Genomic DNA, 25,023 nt, shown 5'->3' on the forward strand with positions numbered 1-25,023 from the left:
AGAAAGAGGTAGATGAAAATAATGAAAAATAATTGTCTATATATAGCAAAGAATATGCCATAATCAACTTTGATTGGTTGATGAAAAATAAATGAGTCATATGATTCATTTTGATTGGCTAATAGAAAATGAATGACTAAAGTTCCATTTTGATTGGTTGATGAAAAAACATTAAATGAGATGGAGAATATGAAGACGCCACGTGTACTATTGCTTATAGATGTATGCTTTTGTATTATATAAAGATGGGATAATTATAAAGCAAGGCCAATTCTCATATAAAAAACTAATAAACATGTTAAATATAATCATATGTGTTAAATGGACTATGATCTCAACGTTATTTCATGTAGGTTCCAATCAATTGAGAAAAATGGTTTTCATCATTTTCATGGTTATATACAACTTTCAAAACGGTAGGATTCATGCAAACCAAAAGTGTATAATAGAATTGTCAACACTCATTATATGATACAAGTGAGGGTGCACACAACTTACTAGCTAGGCCATAGTGTGACTCCGTAATTAATTAGCATGCTTTAGTGAATAAGTGAAAATAAAAGGGATGTATTGGATTATGATTTTAAAGGACTTTTTAATCATGAAAAAGTTATGTGGTATTCAATCAAGACTCTTTGTAACTTAAAAAAAGTATTGTGGTATTCAATCAAGACTCTTTGTCATTTTAAAAAAGTCTTGAGGTATTCAATCAAGACTTTCAATCACTTAAAAAAAATCCCGTGGTATTCAAAATCATTCAAATTTTAAAGGATTGTTTAATAAATTGGATTTTGATGGATTTTGTGTTCTAGAGAAATTTTAACATGAAAAAGTCTTTCATAAAAACATGAGATTTCTTAGGATAGTTTTTTAAAAAAAAATTACTCTCTCCCCTCTCTCTCTCTCTCTCTCTCTCTCTCTCCCCTCTCCCTTCTCCCTTCTCTCTCTCATCTCTTCCTCTCTCTCTCTTTCTCCCCTGTCTTCCCCTCTCTCATAAAAAAAAAGAGTTTGTATTGAGAATATTATGATAGAGAGTGTGTTGTAATCATTTCTTTTCAATGAGTACTTAAAATTCATAAAATCTTTTGAAATCTTATAAATCCATAAAATCATTTGAAATCCTTTAAAATCTTTTGATGTAAATTCATTGAAATCCAAATTATAAATCCTGGTAGACTTTTAAAATTATGAAAGTCATTAAAATCCTACAAAGTCTTTTAAAATCCTAAAAATTGTCCTTTAAAATTCTAATCCAATACACCCCATAAGAATTTCCTAAAACACCAAATTCAAATTTGTGCTATCATTCGAGGCATTCATTCTTGATTCCAACTTAAAGAATTTTTTTAAAAAAAATTACCATTAATCATGCAATTTGATTCAACACACAAACCATCTCAACTTATGATATATTTTTTTTAGAAGTATTTCATTTGAAGGCAATGTTTTTTATAAAAAAATAAAAAAATTGAGAGGTAAGGGTTTAAGGATGACAAATGAAGTTCCCTGTTTTTGTTTTGATGATGTTTGATTAGGATGCTAGATAATTTGAAGATGTTTATTGTTCCTTTTATAATGTTTAGCATATGTTATAGCACCTAGCAATCCATGCTCCTAGGGTTCTTCAAAGAGTCTTGTGTGTCAAGTTTCATTTTATAGCAAAAAAAATTTCCATCCCTTTGAATCAAATCGTCTTGCCTTGAATCGTATCATTTTTCTTCTCTGGTATTGGCTTCTAATAATCATGTCAATTTGAATCGATTCATGACTTTTTGATTCATATCATGCCTAAATCGAATCACAAGTTGTTGAATCGTATCAATTTTGTTCTCTGGTCTTGTGTTTTGCCTTGTTGAATCGTATCATTGTTCTTTAATTGGTATCAACCTTCATAGCTCCAAATTTATCCATTTACACATGTTTGAATCAAATCATACTTACTCTGATTCGAATCATGTTGTTGTTTTTAACAAAAATATTGCACTTATCACTCCTGCCTATATATATATATCTATACTCATACACCTTTCAACTCATTGAATCAATTGCAAATAACATTCTAGAGTCTCCAAAATCTCTATCTCCACTTGTTCTTTAGATTAAACACTTTTTCTAAGATTCTTTGTGAATTTTGAGTCATGGATTGCTAGAGTGCTATTGGAATTGTACATTGGTTTCTTTCAAGGAACTTGATTGAGAATCAATGGTCTAAAGAAAAAGAGGAATTTGTTTCCACCACCAAGGGAAATTGTCGGGGTCTTTCTAACTTCTCAAGTTCAAGGGGATCCAAGCTTCAAACATAGCAAATAAGAATTCAAGGTGAAGAAGTTCCAACGATTGCATGGGAGCTTGAGTTTCAAAGACTTGGAGAATTTCCAACTTGAAGATAGGTGGTGTTTTGGTTGCGTAGGATTAAAGATTAGGGTTATCGAGGGAGTCTTCTGTAATCATAATAATTTGTATGCAATTTTTCAATATAGTGGAAGTCCTTGATAGATGTGTTTTCTATCAAGAAGAGTGGAGGTACCCCGAAGCGATGACAAAAGGGGGAATCACTATAAATACCGGTTTTATTCTCTTCCCTATCTTTTTAGATTTTTGCATTGCTAATTGTATATGAATTTTGTGTTTGAAACCAGTTGATTTGATTGTGATTACTTTTATTACACTTAACCTAATCTTAATTACTTGAATCAACATTCTTTTCAAATTCAATTTTATCACAATCTAGCTTCAATTAAGTTTCCAACTATTAAGTCATATACCTTGTGTTCCTTAATGCTAGTGTTGTTTATTTATTAAACCATATACCTTGTGTTCCTTAACGTTAGTGTGGTTTATTTCACTTAGGTTTAGTTTGAGTTTGTCTAGTTTTGAAATTTGTAGGCTTGATTATTGATATTTGATATGCATAATAAGATTTGATATATGAACCTCTCAATTCAACTTTGAATCTTAATTATTACTCATTGTCTTAGAATTGTTTTCATTGTTGTGAAAGAATCGGATAAGTCATAAATTGCAAAAGTTAGGAAAAGACATCTCAATCCAAGATTTTACTAACAAGGTGTTGAGATGCATGACTAGAGATTGGCAGCCCAAGGTCACCGCAATAAAGGAATCTCAAAACCTTAACACTATTGGAATGACCACTCTTTGGCAAACTCAATGAGCATAAACACGAGATCCTACAGCTGAAAGCTAGTGAGGAAGATCTCAAGAAGAGGGAAAAGAAATCCATTGCGATGAAAGTCTCCTCGTCCAAGGAAAATCTTTCAGACAATGAGGATAGTAATTCCGGAGAAGAATCCCCTAGTGAAGAATAAATGGGGCTCTTTTTAAGACGATTTAATCATTACATTCAAAAGAATAAGTTAAGACGTAGTGACAACAATATGGTGAACTCTAGGAAGACTCAAATAAAAGGATAGGTCAGTAAAAAGGAGAAAGGTCCAAGTTTCTATGTATGTGGTAAAGTCGGTCATCTAAAGAATGAATGCCCCAACCTAATCAAGACAAGAGATTGGAAATGTCCCAACTTGCTACGGAAATGTGAGATTGGAAATGTGAGATTCTCATCTTTGTTTCAAGTTTTGAAATTTGTCTCCATGAATGTTATTTACACATGATTTCTTCAATTGTAATGGGAATCTAACAATTCTCATTAGAATAGAACTCAACTTGCTATAACTTCCCACCACCAATCACATTTACTTCCATTTTTATTTTTTTAATTACATAACATCTAAAACATTTTTAGAAAATTTAAATTTTTACCAAACATATAAGTAGAAATGTTACTCATTAAAATATTATTTATGAGTATATCATTCCAAAGAATTTAATTTCCTACTTTGAAAAAAAACACACCATAAACCCTTCAAAAAACACATTTACTAAAATTTAAGCGATTTTATATTTTTATATTATAGCAGTCTTATACACGGATACAATTAGAAAAAATAATCAATTATAAAAAAGAATAGGAAAAGAATCAGAAAGTTGCCATTACTAATAATAAGTAAATTACAATTTCACCCTAAAAAAATTACAATTCCATTAAAAAATTGAAAAATGCTAATTATTATCCCCGGAACACATGGTGGAGGAGAGGCAGATGTTCAATAATATTAGGCTAAAGTGCACTTTTCCACCCCTAACTTTCAAAAACTTGCAATTTTGTCCCTCTAAGTACAAAAACTACAATTTTGGCCCCCTAAGATTTAGCCCCTTTGCATCTTTGGTCCTTTTGATCAATTTTGACTTATTCAACGCTTACGGACAGGCCACGTGTGTAATTAATTAATTAAAAAAAATTTAAAAACCAAAAAATCAATTTTTAAATTAAATAAATGAAAAAAAGAATTAAAAAATCAGAAAAATAAATAAAAATAAAACCCAAAACACTTCTTCATGTCCATGTCTATCTTCATCTCTTCCAATCCAACACAAACAAACAAAAATTACCAACTCATTCAATTCAAAATCCAAAAAATTAACAACCCAAATCAAAATAGTAGAACCACTATTATATCCTAACAAGCAAACTCTCATTGTCTCAGTATTACTATCCACCAACCTCTCCGCCATCAAAAACACCAACACAACCAATTTCCCCAAAACCTTCCTCAACGTAGGAATTATTCCTTCTTTCATTCAAACAAAAAAAAATTATGGTCACCAGAAATGTGGACTCCAGACTGAGCAGTTCGTCGCTGAGTCATAGACAGAAGAATGTTATCCAAATTAACCTCCGCAAGCGGATCATCAATAATATCAACGTCACTACCAGAAACATTGCCGTCAGAATCATCATCACTGTCATCTCTATCGTCACTGTCATCGTCATCTTCATCTTCTTCTTCAATCATTTTCCCTTTTCCCTTGTCATCGCGCATAATCCCTTTTCCCTTTCGGTCCACAATAGGCTCTTCATCTGAATTCTCCCCGTCCTCGTCGTCTTCGTCATTGTAACAGCCCGATTTTTCGCTAGATTTATTTTTAATTGTTTATTTATATGTTTATACGTGCTCATATGTGATTAATTGCCTCTGTGTGTATTTTTGGTCGGGAATTGTAGAATTCGGTGTTAGAATGGTATTTTAGTCATTTGGACTCAGGGGTATTTTGGTCATTTTGTGAGTATGGGTAATTTAGTAATCTTGATGAGGATTATTTTTAGTGCTTAGTGAGAGTTGTTATTTTACCAAGTTACTGGAAGGTGTAGTAATTTATTTTAAACCGGTAAGTGATCGTTATTATTACATTTTACCGTTAAGTGGATAGAAACATTTTGAATTGGTTTAGTGAATGGAATGCTGCTCTTTACCCAAACAGTTCTGCTCATTCCCAAAGTAAAATTCCAAAATGCCCCTACGCAACTTAAGTTGCGCTAGTGTATTATGAGGAAAAAACAGAAATACACTAGCGCATGTTAAGTTGCGCTAGTGTATTCTGAGCTCAAGTTAAGTTGCGCTAGTGTATTCTGAGCTCATGTTAAGTTGCGCTAGTGTATTCTGACCACAACTTAACATAAGCTCATAATACACTAGTGCAACTTAAGTTGCGTAGCGCAACTTAAGTTGCGTAGGGGCATTTTGGACTTTTACTTTGGGAATGAGCGGAACTGTTTGGGTAAAGAGCAGCATTCTAGTGAATGGGTTAGGCCCATTAAGGCATTGTGAGTTGAGCTCAATTATGTAGAGCCTATATAAACTCTAGTGTTTAGAGAAAATACGGTTTACATAATCATTTCACAATTTTGAGAGAAGAGGTAGCGAGAGAAAGAGCAAGAGAGAAGAAAAGGGTTTGAAGAAGGAAAGCTAGAGAGAGCTAGAGGAAGGTAGAGCTTCAAGGATTGGAGCTAAAGTGAGGCCCTAGTTTGAGATTGTGTAAAATTAAGGTAAGGGGGTTAGACTTTAATCATAATCTTGTAGTTTAATTTCTACCCTAATTCTTTGCATAATTGCTTATTGTGGTTAATTTGATTTTGGTTGTAGAAATTCGTGCTTAATTGTGATGATATGATTATGTACATAAATTGAATGATAATTGTGTTGTTGTTGAATTTGTATGTCAAAATGGGTATATATGAACATGATATGTTTTTGTGTGAAATTGATGATGAATGAAGTTGGGGTTGTTGAATTGTGGATGAATTTGTGTTCAAATGTTGTTGTTGTTATCTTGACGTATGTTGTTGTTGAATTGATGCAATGGGTATCATTGAAATGATGAATTGTTGATGAGTTTGTTGTTGTTGTTGAAAGTTGTGGGAGTTTGGTGAATTGGTGAATTATTGATGAATTGAAGTTGTAATCTCAAAACTTATGCATGTTTGAGTGTTTTGAATTGTATATGACCTATAAACATCTCTTGGGTTAAGTTTTGGGGTTTGGAATGATCAAAATTGGGATTTTTGGGTGAAAAGGGGTTGGAACCCGAAACATTTTGACAGGAACTATGAAGGCTCGCTTGAGCGAGCTGCAAGCGAGCTCTAAGCAAGCGTGCCCAGAACTTTCTTGACGAAGGTCGCTTGAGCTTGCTGCAAGCGAGCTCCAAGCGAGCAAGTCCAGAACTTACTGGAACTTGGTCGCTTAAGCGAGCAAGCCCTCGCCTAAGCTAGCAGCACCTAGTTCAGCCATTTTTGATTTTTCATTTCGGGCACTTGGGGACCAATCTAGGCTTTCTAAAATGATTCTTTTGACTTGTTTAACCTCTGTTTATACACTTAAACCTACTGGAACATTAGGTGAATCGAATTGGACTTGAAATTGTGAATTGAACTTAACTTTTGAAAAATGGTCCAAGAATGTCGATTTTTCCGAAACTCGTTTTCCCCGTGAAATGGAGTGGGGTTAAGGTTGTATTATGTTTATATGGTTTCTAAAAATGGTTGTGATTGGATTCATCAAGTCTTAACTTGTTTTGCTTTGAAAATGAGATTTTCTTGAAAAGTGAAAAAGGGAGACGAACTTTGTGATTCTCATGAATTCGTCGTGTTTAGCCGATGAAACATAATTGTATACTCTATTGCACTTATATGTAGCCTAGAGGTATACTTAGTTGAGGCATTGGATCTTGTTTACTTGGTTTTGGTTCAATGGCTTCAATTATTTTGAAATGGGATAATGATGGACGAACTTAGTTGAAAATGGTTCCTTTGAGCCGATTACTTTATAAATCCTTCGTGAATGGTTTTATATGATTAATTGAGGATATGTGGATGATTGTTGATGGTTGAATATGTTGTTTATCATAAAAGTGTTGTATTGTTCCACTTACTTGGTTTATGAGAAGTATATGGAATTGTTGAGATATAGTGCGTAGTTGATGTTGATGTATGTTGATCCACGATGATGACTCTTATTTGAATTGTGAATTGTTGAATGTGTGGACATGAATACTTGATAATGCAATTGTTGTTGAGATAGTCAATGTAATTGGAGATGTACTTTTACATTGGCGTTGGTAGTTATTATGTTGAAGTTGTGCATTATCGGGTCGTTGTTGTATGTCCATGCATCATAATCATATTGAGTCATATGTTGAAATGTAAAAGGAGGTGTACTTTTAGATAGTTGGTTGTAAGAGGAGGTGTACTCTTACATAGATGTGCGGTTGGCATCTAATGGTTGTTGTTATGGTACCACATGCATATATGTGTCGAGTATAGGCGCATTGCATATTGAAATGAAATCTTGTTGTAATATGTGGATGATGTTTGTTGGTGATAAGTGTTTGATGAGTGCTTGCTTGTGATACTTGGATTGATGGTATGAATGTATATATGAAAGTTAATTATTCATACAAACAACTTGAGAATTAAATTGATTTATTTATGTCAATTTATTATTTATTGATTATGATTAATGTGAAGCTTACCCCCAGTGGTTTGACCGCCTACCTGTCTGTATGGATGGGTAGACGTTGTGCATGATTAGTTGGCTTTCGGTGAGTTGCTAGATGCGTTGCTTGGATAGCAGAAGCTAATCTCCTTTGTGTAACGCCCTCCTTTTTATTTAATTATTTTTATTAAGTTAGGGTTTATTTATGTGATTTATTTTAAATATGCGATGTGTTGGTATTATATTAGGTGGCTTTATTCTATTATTTATTAGAATATGAGAATTATTAGTGTAAGTAGAATTGGTGGTTAGAATAGAAAGAAGAATAAGTTATTGGGCCTAAATAGATTTAGGAAGAGTATTTAGTATTATAAATAAGAAAGTTTAGGTTAGAAAGAGTTTTTACGTTAAACCGTTTTTTGGAAAAAAGGAGAACAAGAGAGAAGAGAAGAAAGAGGAGAACTCAGAGAGAGAGAACCCTAGGAACGAAGAACGCTGCTTTTGATTCCAGAAAAACAATCTAAGGTAAGGGTGAGACTATCTTTCACTAATATTAAGTCTGTAGATCATTAGATTGCATCTAACGTGTTTTAGGATGAGTTTTGTAAGATTACGAGAATTAGGGTTTGAGTGAGAATTGATGATGAGGTGATGAAAAACCGTTGAATTGATGTAAGGGGGGAGTCTCTATTCACCATAAGGGTTGTATGATCATATGGGTAGTGAAAGATTTTGTTTTTCGTTATTTTCGACTATCTTTGAATAAATCCATGTTGAATCCGTGTTCTAATTTGCTCCAATGATTATACGTTTGATTTATTGAGATTTAAGTTCATATTATATATCAGTGGCTTTATTTTATCTATCAATCGATTAATATAATTTATGCTCGGTTGATATTTTCATCTATAGTTTTGCTTGATATACATATATGTTTATCGAATGCCTACATATATTTCTATTTTTTTTAATCGATGCCTACTTGTAAATTGATGAATCCAATCCTACCGTGACTTGTTTAGGACAGTGTTTTCATATTTTCTCATAGAAACTATATACCTGGTGGTAAACAAATTAGAGTTCTTAATATAGTATGCTATGATTTTTGTGTCGTAACTGTTTTTGTTGAACTTGATGACTCATGGTGTATTGCTAATACTATTATTCTAATGATAATTATAACTATCATAGCTTTGTATTGTAAAGGGTATGAGTTTGTTCCAATTGATTCTAAAACTAAGGAAATCAACATAGAAGGTTACAAATACACACACGCACATTGACACCAATTCTGGTCCCAAATATAGCTTTTATTTTTCCTATTTTTAAATTGGAATCAGACCGAATATATATAATTCTAAATGAATAAACTTTATGCATCATTGCTTATTCTAATTGATTGATTTGTTATCCGTTTATGCTAGCATAGTGGCCGTGATTTAGTTTGTATTAGAAAATGACTTAAATCGTTATGTGGGTCTCTGAATCAATGACATTATTGGAAAAAGGATTGTTACTAGTTTGGCTCAAATTAATATATTCTACCTTTTTTTAAAGTGAGTTTTTTTATAGAAATAATTGTTATAACAAAAATTATTCATACTAGTTTTAGATGTGCATTGAAGAATTATTTGATGACGTGAGATTGATGTGTGATTTAGAGATGTGTTATATAAAGATGTGTTATTTGAAGATGTGTGATTTAAAAATGGGTTATATAAGGATGTGATCTTGTTATTTATGCACTATATGTGTTAATTATGATGCTTATGTTGATGCGATGTTTAAGATGTTGATTATCATTTGATGCTGTTGTATTATGATGCTGATATGAGATGAATTATTTATATGCTGCATATACTGCTGAGTCCTATTTAAGATGAAAATGTCGGTCTAAGTCAAGAAGTTATAGGATGTTCATGAAGTTTCTAAGACGCGAGATGTTGAGTCCATGCATACTCATTCATAGATAAGGGCTCATGCCCTGGAGTTTTTGCTCAACCACGACGATGGAGCTTTTGCTCAACCACGACGATGGAGCTTATGCCCTATGAGTATATTTATGCTCAACCACGACGATGAGGGCTTATGCCCTAAAATGGTACCACATGCATTTGCATTTTCATGATGATCAAAGATGGTTTAAGACGTTAAGAGTTGCATAGTCGAGTCAAGATGGTTTAAGACGTTAAGAGTTGCATAGTCGAGTTTAGATGCATTGTCAAGTCAAGTTGTTAAGTTGTGATGTTTTAACGAATTACTTGTGATGTCTTTCAGTATGATGATATGTGACGATGACTGTGACTGTTATATGATGATATTTTGCTAAGATAAATGATGATGTTTATGTATTTAATTATAGTTGTTAAATTATAAGATGTTTATGTTGTTAAATGTAATTTATGATTTATATACTTAATATTATTGTTTGAGAAATCTCACCCCTTCTGCTTGAAAATGTTGCTCTTCGTATGGGTAACTTGCAGGTAACCAAGATTAAGCGTGGTCGTGAGTGGACTCCTCACAAGTGTGTCTTAGGTGCTCTGATACGTAACGGGATGGGGACTTTGCTATTGTTTTCTATTCCTTACATATTGTTTTACGAGATTTATGATTAAAGTTACTAGATTTGAACTAATAAGATGTTTTAGACTATTTATGAGACTTTTATGATGAGACCTTCGTGCCAAAGACAATTTTAGATGATGAATAATTCCGCTGCAAAGTATTAATTAATTGTTGATTAAATTTTGAAGGATAAATATTAATTTATTCCATTTATGATTTTTAAGAAATGTGATATTCCGTTTACGTTGAGAAACTCTGATTTATTTTTGAAATTTTTATGTTGGGAAAACGGGGTGTTACACTTTGTCGGTTGTAGAGTCTTAGTTTTAGGCTCTGATTAGGTGTCAGTTGTCTTTGAATTTATGTATTGATTATGTCGAGGAGTTTTATCCATTGTCGGATTTCAGAGATTTCATTTATGATTTGATGTTGTTTTTATGACATGTAAATTCTGGTGATGTATGAATTGTATCAGCAACGACTGTTGAGAATTTTATATGCATCTCTGTTGGATTTTGTTGAGACGTAGCGTCTATTTCTTGAATAATTGTTATATTCGCGTGTTTTATCGCTTTAATAGAAATATGGTGTAACAGTCATCATCGTCAGTGTCGTTTTCGGGTTCGTTGTTGGGAACGGTGTCGGAAGAGCATTTGACGGTGGAGGTTCGGAATCGATGTGGTTGGATTCTTCTTGGTCTACGATGGTGGTAGTTGTTAGCTTGGGGGTTTTGTTGGGAAGGTGATGGGTTCAAGAGGAAGAAGAAGAAGCCATTGGAATGGAAGGTGGTGTTGGTGGCTGTGGTTAGTAGAAAGAAAGAACGGAGATTGAACCAACCAAACACATAGATTGGAAGAAGCCATTGGAAGTGAAATGAATGGATTTTTTTACTTCTGAATTTTTAATTCTTTTTTTAATCTACTTAATTTAAAAATTGATTTGTTGGTTTTTATATTTTTTAATTAATTAATTACACACGTGGCCTGCCAGATAGGCGTTGAATAAGTCAAAATTGACCAAAAGAATTAATGATTCAAAGAGGCTAAATCTTTGGGGGGTGGTGTTAAAATAATTCAAGCTTTCTGATGGGGCTTATATTTGATTTAATAAATTTCTTTGTGTCAGAGGGGCTTATATTTGATTTAATAAATTTCTTTAACCTTTTCAGACAAAAAAAATTATCCTTAAAACACCGGTTAGAAAGTCAAAAAAAAAAATATTAAATTAAAAATATAATTAAAAATATACTTTTTTAGATTATTGAAGAGTTAATTGCACATGCAAATATTCCTTAAAACAAAAAAATTCCCGTGAATTTAGCTCAGTTGATATGGATATTGCATATTATATATAGGGGTCGGGATTCGAACCCCAGACACTCTACTATTCCCCAATTAAATTGTGTGAGCTCTAGCCACTAGACTACTTAAAAAAAAAAAACTTACCGTGCAAATATATTCCTTAACCACTGCCGTAACCGAAAAAAAATATATTTTTTTTTTGAAAAAAAATAATATAATATACTCCATAAACGAGGTGGGTTTATTACAAGCCACGTAAATCCTGTCCACGCTCTACAGCAGCAAACATGGATGGAACCACCGCATTCAACTCCATGGAGATTGTTTCTCACGAAACGTGTAAGTTTTTTTTTTTTTTTCTTTTTACTTATTTTTTTTGGTAGATAGACTTTTTTTTTTTTTTTTTGAAGAAAAGGTGCTTATAGCATTTCATTTATAATAATGTGTTCAATACATCGAGGTATATGATAATAAACTTTGGGACTAGCTGATAATGTGGCAACCCCCGCCAACGTGTGAGCCACCTCATTTGCTTGTCGCCTGTTGAACTCAACCTTGGAGTTTGTAAAATGAGCTTGAAACAAATGTCGACAAGCCGAAAGAATATGGCCCGTCTCAGTCACATCCATCCGGCTTTGATTAAAGGCATCAATGATGCTTTTGGAATCGGAGCAGAAATCAACGGAATCAAAAGCCATGTCGCTTAGCCATTCCAATGCGTGATATAGTGCCAAAGCTTCACCCGTATCAACTGAGAGCTTCGGAGAAATTGGAATGATTTTTGCTAAGATAAAGGTGCCAAACTCGTCTCGGATACAAACACCAATTCCTGTTCTGTTGAGCTGTTCGGAGAATGCTGCATCCATGTTGCATTTTACTCTACCTCGAGAGGGTGGCTGCCACCGAGGTTGAGCTGTGTTGTGTGCATTTGCAGCTGCTGTACCAGAAGTGCATTTGGTAGATAGACTTGTATGGTAAATCACTCACAACATATAATTTATTCCTTTGTCAAAAACATATAATTTATTCCCTTACGTTAATTATTATTAATTACTAAATGGCATATTTTTCCGTCTGTTGTTTCTCGTTTGTGCCGCATTATTGTTCCTTCTCTCTCACTGCTTCACTTGTTCTTCTCTTTATAGCTTGAGCTTGAAATCAAGAAGATTAACATCGTCATGAATAAGGTCACCATTGTTGGTAGTGGCAATTGGGGTAGTGTTGCGGCAAAGCTTATTGCCTCCAACACCATCAAGCTCAGCAATTTCCACGGTACTTTTTCTCCCTCATAATTTTCTCAAACCCTTCAATTTATCAAAACGTATATTTCGATGGAACAATCTATCGGGAGATACGTTTTAATCGGCTTCTTTTCCATCGGAAGCTATCTTATGATTGGTCTTTCTTAAGGGTTGAGCAACCTGAAGGCATATAGAGATACCTTTTTTGTGAATGAGTATTGCTTACTAATTGTTAGCTTTGTGTTATTATGAAGAAAAAAAAAGTAGTTTGCGTTTGTTAGGAAAATGCTATGTAGTTAATAAATGTATTTGGTTCTTAACTCACTACTTTTATTCTCATTGTGTATGGTTAGTTTGTTTCTACAATTCTACTATCGTCCAATTTAAGTGATGCCCGTGCGGCAGTGTCGACTCTAAAAGAATGTCAATTCTATGGTGCAAAAGTGAGACAAGTATCTTGCATCATGTACAAGCTAGTTTTGAACATTTGATCAATAAATTCCACCATTAAATTAAATGAGAAGTGATGTGACTTTTTGATCTAATGTCGAAAAAGTCACACCGGCATGGTCAAGCAAGAACCTTTTACTTGTACATGTTAGACAAGACCGTAAAAGGAATGCAAATAGACATTCATACAACTTTGTATTCTTGTTAGAAAATGTTTGTACTATTTAGCATTGCTCATATTCTTGAAAAATATATGATATATGTGACATATGTGAAGAGATGTGCACGGTGTGCATCGAACCTAGGTCAGCAAGAATGAAAAGCAGATTTTCAATCAAGTGATTATAGGGTAATTAACCAATAGAGATATTAACTATATAGATAGCATTTTATACATAAATAAAGTTTATAAAACACAAATTACAAATTGCTTCTTACATTTCAAAAACATGGATATCATTCAATGTTAAAGTTTATAAAACACAAATTACGAAATTTCTTCTTACATACATTGATAGTCAATGTATGTAGGTTCAAGTGGCGAGGAGTTTGATTTTCTTCGGGCAATGATTAAGTTTTGAGTCTTTTTTTTGTTTGTTTAAGTTTTGAGTCTTGTAAATGAGAAAAAATAGTTGTTTTGGGTACCAACTCCACTTGAACTGTTAGAGATCTAATTAGTTGAGATCCAATGTGATATCTGAATGTTGAGGCTCTAGACCATTCGCAAACAAAGATGATTAATTGCATGGAGTGAATTTCACTACCCAATGGAATCATATGCATGTTTGTTTTTAACCCTCAAACAGTAACTAAATAAAATTTCAATTTGAATGTTAAATTTTCATTTCCCATTTTAATGATATGTTTGGATATATGAACAGATGAAGTGAGGATGTGGGTATTTGAGGAAACTTTACCAAATGGGGATAAGCTCACAGATGTCATCAAACAAACCAATGTAAGGACTAGTCATACATTTGATTCCAATTGCATATGCAATATATTCTTTCTTCTTTTTTCCATGAATATTATTTAATAATAACTGTTCTTCATGGCAGGAAAATGTTAAGTATCTCCCCGGAGTCAAGCTAGGTCAAAATGTAGTTGCAGATCCGGACCTTGAAAATGCAGGTACATGTATATCAATTAAGTTTTTCAAACTGTTACTTGTATTCTAAAATTACAAACTTATGCCAAACAAGTAGGCTTCATTTTCTTAATTTTAACCTTTCGTTTTTTGGGCAAAATAGTCAATTTCGTCCCTGAATGTGTAATAAATAACCACAATAGTCCCTCAATGTAGCAAAATTCCTAAATAGTCTCTGATTATGTACTCTGTTAGCTAAAATAGTCTCTGACGTTTGGCACTATATTAACGACAGGAACTATTTTGACTAACGAAGTGCACGATCATGGTCTAAGAGCATTAAGTCAAACAATCAAAATTTTAAATAGAGAACTAGACACAAAACTACACAACAAGAATTTGTTGTTATCCACATTTCTTATCAACTTGTGTTCTTCATTGAATGGTGAAATATATAGTTAAGGATGCAAACATGCTGGTATTTGTAACACCACATCAATTCATGGAAGGAATATGCAAAAGGCTTGATGGGAAAATAAGGACAGATTCAGAAGGGATTTCTCTTGTAAAAGGGATGGAGGTCAAGAAGGAAGGTGCATCCATGATCTCTACTTTAATCTCCAATCAATTGAGAATCAATTGTTCTGTTTTAATGGGGGCCAATATAGCAAATGAGGTAGCTAGAGGAAACTATACACACTTGTTTTAATGTAATTTTCTAGACCTTGTATTTCATTGATTATTTATTGTACCTTTTTTTTTTGACAGATTGCCATGCAGAAATTTAGTGAGGCAACAATTGGATATAGACAAAACAAAGAAGCTGCAGAGAGATGGGTTCAGTTGTTCAACACTCCTTACTTCAATGTGACATCTGTGAGTAGTCAATCATTTTGGTTTGAGAATGTGTGAAGTGGTGTCAGTATAGTCCTTAAATGTATCGAAACTTTAAAAATACCCCCGAACATGTCTTCTATTAGTAAAAATACCCCCGAACAGAAGACACATTTGATGACTAAACTAACATAAAACACATTTGAGGACCAAACTTACTAGCAAAAGACTCATTTAGGAATGTTTTTTATAATTTTGATTTTTGACACAATCACAAAACCGTGACAAAATTTAAATAATTAATTAAGTTGAATGTTTTTTGCTTAGTGTAATCAGCGATATCAAAAACCATGAATTAGATATTTTGGTTTTGGTGTCAAACCTTGAGTGTACTTATATATTGGTAAAACGTTCAGATGCACTTTATGCTTATGATTTTTGCATTTATTATTTGATATAGGTTCAGGATGTTGAAGGGGTTGAAATGTGTGGAACCCTGAAAAATATAGTGGCTGTAGCTGCAGGTTTGTAGTACATTTTCTTCACTTTGTTCTCCACTCCTCTCTTTTGTAGTCTTTATGAATCAATTGTAACATCTAAGAAGATGTCTGATACTAGAGATGAAAATAAATTTGATAAGACATTAACTTAGATGTTACAATTGGTATCAAAGCAGGTCGGTCCAAATCAAACTACGAGTTTTGAGTCTAGAAGTGATCCGGTTTAGGAGAGTCGATCATAGTGTTATATTGTTTTATATTATTCTCATATTTTTCGCACACAGGTTTGATTGATGGCTTGGAGATGGGAAATAACACAAAAGTAAGTTTATAGAAAATCATTTCCAACCATATACCATTTATTTTCTCACCCTTCATTTTTGTTTCTTATTGTTGGATCTTTATTATGTTTAGTCTGCAATAATGAGAATTGGTCTGAAAGAGATGATGGCATTTTCAAAGCTGTTGTTTCCATCGGTCAAGAACAGTACCTTTTTCGAGAGCTGTGGTGTAGCTGACCTTATCACAACATGCAGTAAGGACAATGATTTCCAAAATTGTTGTTTTAATCCTTCATTTTTTTCTTATTGGTTATCTTGGTTTGACTATAACAATATTATTTGTGGCAGTGGGTGGAAGAAATACGAAAGTTGCTGCAGCTTATGCAAGAAATGGCGGAAAGAGGTTTGCTTTTCTCTATCTTGTACACATTACTTGGGTGGAACGTTTTAAAACCAGACCGAAACCAGTCTGGTGAACCACAATTGGACCATGATTGGATGAGGTTGAACCAAATGACCTGTGATTGGATCGATTGAACCGAAGTTGGTACAACCGGTTTCTAGTGGTTGTATTTTTTAAATACTATTTTACATTTTTATTTATATGTCATTTGTTTCAACCGTGGTTGAACCAATTTAACTACTTCAACCATGATCCGGAGGTTTCACAGGTTCAATTTCAAGTACAGTTTTAAAACATTGATTGGGATGATAAAAGGAGACACAATTTATGTAACTCCATTTGATTTCTGTGTTTCTTTTTTTTGTAGGTCTTTCGATGAACTTGAAGCAGAGTTGCTTGAAGGCCAGAAATTGCAGGTACATACATTAAACCTACTGTATGAAACATTAAATGAGTTATTAGATATGCCCTGACATAAATTCAAATGTGTATACTTCTAAATAATTATGATAAATACAAAAAGTGGCAAATAAGGAATCACAAATTAATATGTTCAATTTGCATTAATCAAAGTCCAGATTATATGCTCAAAGTAAAACATAGGAAGTATTATACCACAATGATTCATGCAAAAGAAATTAACAAAACAGCACTTATTTGACTGATTAATGTGTCCTCATTCATCTAAATTTCTTGCGTGAAGGGTGTGTTAACTGCAAAAGAGGTTTATGAGGTTCTAACCGCTCGCGGATGGGTAGAGAGGTTTCCACTCTTCACAACAGTGTACGAAATCAGTTCAGGTCTCCTTCCACCATCAGCTATAGTTGAATTCAACAATAAAAGTAAGTCGTAGATGTACATTAATGATCATCCGTGGAAGCCTCAGAGATCGTGGCGACTCGGCTTCATTATATAATTGAAGCTCAGAGGAAATCAACTCTTCTTGTTTGAAGTTCATGCCAAGTCACACATTTTCCACTGCAACATGCAGGAAACAGTCATTTTGAGAATATGTTAAACACATTATTTGTTTTGGAATGCTACAGACAGCGAATTAAATCATCGCGGCCATTATGAATGAATGTCATTGGCTATCAAGAACCACTAGCAGGCTGTTTCCACACACAAAAAACGGGGTTTAATGACGTCAGCTCAGCAGCTTTGTAAACACGCTTCGTGAAAAATTCACCTTCGCTAGAAATAGCACAGCTGTTTGCTTTGATCCCCAAAATGTTGAGCAGCTGTTTTGAGTTTGTGTATGGTACCAAACTTCCTTCATAAATTAGTTTACATTACTGTTCAATATTATACTTCTTTCCCTTATTTATCCATCTTTTTTCTGAATTAGAGAATACAGAAAAAGGTTAATCGACAATCCTAGCAGGGATACTATGATCTTTGACACAAACAAGTTACAAAAAAATTACTTTAATAACCATTTTCGATAGAGTAATGCAGTGACTGAAACTCGATACAACTAAAGTTGTTGATAGAGTAAGGCTGGAACTTTATTCACCCTCAAAAGCTTGAAAGTACACATCCAAAAAAATAGAGTTTTTCCCCGGTCATGATTGTACATGTTTTCGACAACAATACAATTTTTTCTTCGTCTAGATGTGGATTACCAAAGTCATGTATGATTTATAAAGAGAAATGCTAACAAGTGTCCCGGCAAGACCCTTTCTAAAAAATTTGGGGTTGACAGTTTTTGTGCAAATTAAAATGCAATTCCCCTCGCTTTCTAAGGATAATGTTCACATTCTTTCAATAAAAAAAAAGGGATAATGTTCACATTAATTTAATTCTACAACCTTTGTTAAATAAGGGTGGTGCATAAAACTAAATTTTGTTTATGTTTATATTTATGTTACTAAATCAGATGTTCTGACACAACCTGTCAACTGGTTTGTAGTTGGTTATATTAGAATGCACTGAACAATAGGTAGTTGCATATTTAGTACCTTTAAATATAACTATCTGTCACTACCCATAGTGATTAAACAATTGAAGTTCTGAACATTCTTAACTTTTTTTAAAAGAGAAAAATAAAGGAAAGAAAATTTAAAGTGAAAATATGATTTTTACCAGCATTATGTTTTCAGCAAAACACAGAAGCTATATCATCTCATCTGAATGAAAAGTGAATCCCATTGTAACATCAAACCTTTTCTTCAATGCCAATAGTGTATCAAACTACACAACAATTAGACCAATATAAAAAATTAACAAAAAGACCAATCCCGTGTGCACGAATATAACTTCAATACAAGAGGAATTAACCAGTCCTTATTCTGTCGAGTCGGTCAACGCTCTTCCTTCCTTTTTCTAATTGATGATCAACGCTTTTTCGAGACTTTTCATGACAGTCGACACTTCTCCGAGATCTCTCTTTATGATCAAACGTCATTCTCAATTTCTCCAACATATCACCACCATTACTAGAAGACGAGTTTTTTACCTTCTCTGGTTTGTCTGTGCTCTTCCTTGGCTTTTCTCTACGATCAGTGCTCTTTCTACTCACTTCAAAAACATCCGTACTCTTTCGAGGCTGCTCAAACTGGTCTGTACTCCTTCGGAAACTGTATCTTTGCGACGGAGACTTCTCAACTGTTGTTATGAACTTCTTCAGATGCCTTATGTACTCGGGAAAGAGCTCTAAATCGCAGTGGTTACCTCCTTTGAGCCACAGTGGTTCGTATTTCTCTTTACAAAGTTCCCAGAGTTGCTTACCGTGGGAACAATCTACAACTTCATCTGAAGTACCCTACAAATGACATAAAAGATATAGTTGGTAACTGCCGTTACAACAAAAATATTGACTAATTATGTCAGTGATAGCTTGAACTTCAAATGGTTATGTTCATTTCACTTGTATCGATTTTGGTTAAACAACATAGCAAACAAAAAGTGTAACAAAGGACAGGTGAAGAAGAGTCTAAAATATTGTAGGTATTTCATTCACAGTAGTAATATTGAAATAGTCAAATCATGCTCTTATCGTAATCTATCTTTCTTTCTCATTTCTAAATTTAGTCAAAAAAATACGAATCTTGGCATAGAAATCTCTGTGTCGAACTTCTTGTCCCAAATATTCAAAATGAAATGAAAAATTGAACGTTTCAAGCCAAAGAAAATCAATAGAAAGGAAACTGGACCAAGGGTGTCAAAAGAAAAAAAAACAGAAGAAAATCTCAATCTTGTATTCTAGACAAAACAAATATGTCAGAAAAGACTGCAACTAATCCAGAAGTTATGTCTATGCAAAAAAATTACAGTTGCAGATTAAATACCATAGCATAATAAACATGTTTGAAGCACACTTACATGAACTATGAGAACTGGACAATTAACTAGTGGAATTTTGTCGATATTCTGCATATACGAACACAGGAGCATCTCATTAGGTTAAGGAATTAGGAATTTTATAGATATTCTGTGTAATAAACAATATAATACCTTATATATGTCAAACCAGTATGAACGCTTTACTGGATACATCACCCTTAAGCCAGAAAGTATTGGACTGTGCAAAACAACAGCTCGTAATTGAGGTAACCTAGCTGCAAGATCCAAAGTTGGGCCACTTCCAACAGATTGTCCGTAAAGGATTATATCTTCTTGCTTAGCACCAAAACTTTCTTCGAGACACTTATACACAGCCTCGATATCTGAATATGTATTCTGCTCACTTGGCTACAGTTCACACAAAACAACATTCATCCATCAAATTTATGTATGCGCGACGCAACAAGAACAAGAATTTCATGTTATTGTTATTAAAACACTAACCTTTCCTGACGACTGTCCGTACCCAGAATAATCATACCTGCAACAAATTATAACTTAGCATAAGAAAAACTATCATTTCACACTCCTTTGAAGTTGAGCTCAATGCATATGCACTTTAAACAAAATTACTACAGATAAAGTATGCATGCTTCCAGAAATTTTCATCACGAAGGGTAATCAAGTATCAAAAAATTAGATCGATTTCAGAAAGCAAGTTACTCCTCTTGTCTGGTTATTAATGTGTCGTGAACATAAACTTGGACAGACGACAAAATTGTGGACGCGTAATATTCAGAACAATATAAAATGATCATGCACTTGAAAGATTAAGAACAAGTTTTTGTTAGTATTACAAGCCTTGAAAATAGCATCAATACCAATTCCATGAAATCCAACAACACAATTCAAACAATGAAAACTGCAACATACTCCATACCTTCAAATTCAATACTTCATTACAAAAATCGGACGTGGATAAATAATCAATAACAGAACACCCAAAAAAAAATGTTTTAGTTTTGTTTGCATTGACTTATTTGAGCTTATATATTGACATAAACAGGTCTAAGACTGTTTGGGAAAGCTTCTAGAAACAATTTATTACAAGTTGATAAGCTGATTTCAGCTTATTTCCATAAGCTCTTCAGTCTCCACAATAGCTTATGAGAACAATTTTATAGTTTATAAGAATACAAGAAGCTCATACATCTGACGCAAAAAATAGAAATTGTCAATCAACAATTAGAATGAACAGATCAACCCCATTTTCTAGTTTTGTTCAGGTTGTCTTCTTTAAGTGTATCTACAAGCATAAGCTTATTTCAACTTATTATGATAAGCTCTTCAGCCTCCACGATAGCTTACAAGAACAATTTATAGCTTATAAGAAAACAATTTGACTTTATTTTATCTTTTATTATAAAAATAACTTATACATAGGCGCTTAATTAAGTTGTTCATCCAATCACTTACAAAACACACTAACCATTTCTCAAAATTCCAAATCACCCACAAATCCTCATTTCGCACTCTAAGCAAACAAAAACCCGAAACCAAAAACCAAAAACCAAAAACCAAAATGAAGCAAAATTTTCAAAAATCAGACAGATAAATAATCAATAACAGAACATAAAATAAATAAGTCGTTTGGATTGACTTATTTGAGCTTATATACCGAACAAAACGAGTGAAACTGCTTGGGATAATTTCTACAAACAAATTATTACATGTCCATAAACTCTGTACTCACCATGATAGCTTATGAAAAAAAAAAAAAAAAACTATAGCTAATATAGAAACAACTTTTTGACTGTTTTATCTTTTGTTATAAAAAGAATATTCTTGGACCAAAAAAAAGAATATTATATATAAGCTCTTAATTAAGTTGTTTATCCAGAAACCAAAAACCAAAAAAAGAAAATTTTACATAACACAAACAAATCCTATAAATTTCAAATTCCAAAACGAAAAGCACAGCAACAAAAAAAGCTCCAAAAACTACTTGAAAGAGATAAAGTTAAAGAAAACTACCCCATGAGATTAACACGCAAGTGAATACTAAGCTCAATGAAAAGCTCATACATCTGACCCAGATCAGCAGCGTTACCATGAGAGTAAAGAAGAGTTGAAGTAGCCATTGGATGACGAACATAAACAGCCACAATCTCCGTTCCTCGACGCGTCGAAAGTTTCATAATCTCAACGTTTTCACGGTGAGGAAATGGTGTTAGTAGAAGTAGACCTGTTAAATCATCTTTTATTAGTTTGTATGATGGTGGGTTTGGTGGAAAGAATGCAAATTTTGATGCCATTGATGATGTTACCCCACCCATCACATAAACATAAACAATGTTTCTTTCTTTCTTTCTTTCTTTCTTTTTATGTTTTATGTTGTTTTTATGTTTTAAGTTTATGTGTGTTTTGTGAAGTGTGAAGATGGTGAATTGAGTTAGATCTTGTGGTGTGTTTTTTGAAGAAGAGAAGAAGATGAGGAAACTAACTAAACTACTTTTTATGATGGAAATGGAAAGGGAAAGAAGGTGATAGTGAAAGAAGAGGCTCTTTGTTTCTATGGAATGGATTATGTTATGGTTGTTTATTGCTTTGAGAGTGAGGGAGTGAGTGAAGGAGTGCTTTATTGGTTTGATTAGACCACTTTCAACCCTTGGATCTCGCATGCTATTGTCTTTCATAATTTACACTACTTTTTCCCTTTTTCTTTCATGGGTGTTAACCCTTTTTTAGATTAAGAGAGCTAGAATTCCAAGTTATAGTTTTCTAATTTAAGGGAGGGAAAAAAATCAAAAAACCAAACCGAATTGTTGTATTGAACCGAACTAAACCAAAAAAATTGAACCATTACTAACAATTCTGGAACTAAATTGAATTTAACCATTACTAACAATTCAAAACAGTTCGGTTCGACTTAAAATAGTTTGGTTCAAAACAGTTCGGTTCGATTCAAAACAGTTTGGTTCGATTCAAAATAGTTCGGTTTGGTTCGGAACAGCTCGAGTCAGTTATAAAAACTTCTAAATTAGATTTCATTGGTTTTTATTTTTTTCAACGATACAAATAATAATAGTCCGGTTCAGATTGAAACAGTTTTGTTTGGTTCAAAATGCAAACAGTTCGGTTCGGTTCAGTTACTTGAAATTTAACAAACAGTTCAGTTCGGTTCAGTTTTCATCCCGAACCAAACCATGTCCACCCCTAATATATTTATTATCATATGATACATAAATATCATAATTAAAATTTTTTCGAATATATATATATATATATATATATATATACACACACACACACACACTTAAATATTATAATTAAAATTTTGTTAAAAAATAAAAAATAGATACGTAAATATCATTATGATTAATTCAAAAGCATTGTATGAGATGAGAAGAAATCTCATTCAATTTAAATAAATGTTCTAAATCTTTGTTAAAAAAACTAAATGCTCTAGATACGAATTGGAGTTCAGCACGGAAAATTTAGCAGTGTTAAATTTTTTAAAGATTACTTTGTCACTCATTATAGTTGATCTAGATGATTCGAGATATTAATCTTTGCATTTATACGTAGGTGATACCAGATTCACTTAAAATTATCACATCAAAAGGACAACATATATATAAAGTATTCATGTTGATATTGATAGTGAGAGTTTTTCTTTTGAAGGAATTGATAGTAAGAGTTGAACTCACATCATGTTATGTATGAATCAACTCTTTATCAATTTAAATCAATCCATATTGATTGGATTTTTTTTGTGCATTCACTACTAAAAAATCTCTTATATTTTTGAAAATTTTATATGCATAAATAATATAGATTTATACATTCAATGTCCACAAATACAATAATTTTTTTTTTTTTGAAAGGAAATACAATAATTTTATTGGATGTATGCATATAAATTGATCTCGAGGTTGCGCAGACTAAACCCCTGGTAATTTTATTGAGTCGCAATTCTTCAAATGCAATCTAGAAAAAAACAATTTTATTATTATTATTATTATTATTATTATTATTATTATTATTCTCTTCAACCCATGTTCAATCTCGAATACAGCCCCACATCTTAGCATGTAAGGCATTGAATGCACAAATCTTCTTAATGTAGTATTTAATCTGTTTACCATCTAAATCATGAAAAAGACCACCGCATCAAACAATCTCTCCCTTATCTTTGCATTCATCATCACCGTTGAGCATGATCTGGCCTTCATGCAGCCGCTTCCATCCTATGTAGATTGCGTTCTTCAACTTAGAACCACTATGAAGATGCTCGAAGTTGCAATCTTCAATATCTCTAATGAAACTCTTAATTAAAGATAGTTTTGTCATCTACTTTTACAAATACCACCATGTCGTAATGAATGTATGTCATTTGGAGCTACGTGTCCCAACCCCTTTTCTGTTTAGGCTATCTGCAATGAAAAGAAAAGAAACTATCTAGTTATAAAATCAGAAGAAACGATTTGAAGCCATAGATGGGCTACGTTAGCACATGAATAATTGTTTCATCTTCATTTTCACATCACGTGCAAGTATAACTGTATAAGAGATCTTAACACCCCATCTACTCCTTCGGAAAAAATTAGTAAATACCTCCATGCTCACCCAACCAAATAAATGTTTGAATGGGATGTAGGTCATACGACTTCCAAAATATTTTCCAATCACCCTCCAAAATCAGGCAATTTTGATGCCGCAAGGAGTGGGCACTTTGAACTGTGTGAAATGGTGGGTATTTTACTATTGTTCTAATTTTGAAGATACTTTCATTTTCATTACAAACATTACAACTAAACATTTTCATCCAAATCTATAAAAGCATTTGAATTATGGAACCGAGGACAACTAAACATTTTGAGAAATGATATTTGTACAACCATTTTGCTACAACTTTTGTACAACTTTCTCTTTCATACTCACATTATATTTTTATTCTCTCTCTTCCTTTTTCTCTCTCCATTGTTTTTGACCAATGAAAAGAGAGAACAACAAAGTTGTCTCAAAGGTTGTACCAAAATGGTTGTTAAAATATCACTACTCAAACATTTTCACCCAAAAGTTAGCTCAAATGATTTAGAATGTCCAAGCAAATTTAAACATCTAACAACTTGAGAACTTATGTGGTATTTTAATACAATTTCAATATTCATTATAGTCTCACATTGATGAGGCTCTAGGGTTGTTGAGTGTATACACGTGTTT

At 32.9% G+C, this 25,023-nt stretch overlaps 3 protein-coding genes across 3 annotated transcripts; 1 reads left to right on the forward strand and 2 right to left on the reverse strand.

Annotated features, from left to right (window-relative positions):
• Positions 1–4,474: 4,474 nt before the first annotated feature.
• LOC146905597 (uncharacterized) lies at positions 4,475–12,005 on the reverse strand. The gene is made up of 3 exons (XM_085728583.1): positions 11,969–12,005; positions 11,010–11,213; positions 4,475–4,960 (listed from the first exon to the last, which is right to left on the reverse strand). Exons 1-3 carry the CDS (start codon positions 12,003–12,005, stop codon positions 4,653–4,655), a joined length of 549 nt encoding a protein of 182 aa, XP_085584709.1. The 3' UTR covers positions 4,475–4,652.
• On the forward strand, positions 11,976–17,835 carry LOC146905598 (glycerol-3-phosphate dehydrogenase [NAD(+)]-like). Its single transcript, XM_085723415.1, has 12 exons — positions 11,976–12,055; positions 12,862–12,988; positions 14,289–14,365; positions 14,466–14,538; positions 14,953–15,170; positions 15,263–15,370; positions 15,789–15,852; positions 16,113–16,150; positions 16,243–16,363; positions 16,458–16,512; positions 16,880–16,928; positions 17,216–17,835. Exons 1-12 carry the CDS (start codon positions 12,008–12,010, stop codon positions 17,363–17,365), a joined length of 1,128 nt encoding a protein of 375 aa, XP_085579541.1. The 5' UTR covers positions 11,976–12,007; the 3' UTR covers positions 17,366–17,835.
• Positions 17,836–18,572: 737 nt separating this feature from the next.
• On the reverse strand, positions 18,573–22,406 carry LOC146905599 (uncharacterized). Its single transcript, XM_085723414.1, has 5 exons — positions 21,832–22,406; positions 20,302–20,338; positions 19,969–20,205; positions 19,837–19,884; positions 18,573–19,276 (listed from the first exon to the last, which is right to left on the reverse strand). The coding sequence occupies exons 1-5, from the start codon at positions 22,131–22,133 to the stop codon at positions 18,788–18,790; spliced, it is 1,113 nt and encodes a 370-aa protein (XP_085579540.1). The 5' UTR covers positions 22,134–22,406; the 3' UTR covers positions 18,573–18,787.
• Positions 22,407–25,023: the final 2,617 nt, after the last annotated feature.

The sequence above is a fragment of the Medicago sativa genome, chromosome 7 (assembly GCF_051527215.1).
Source record: "Medicago sativa cultivar Bolivia chromosome 7, Bolivia_mono, whole genome shotgun sequence".
Lineage (NCBI taxonomy): Eukaryota > Viridiplantae > Streptophyta > Magnoliopsida > Fabales > Fabaceae > Medicago > Medicago sativa.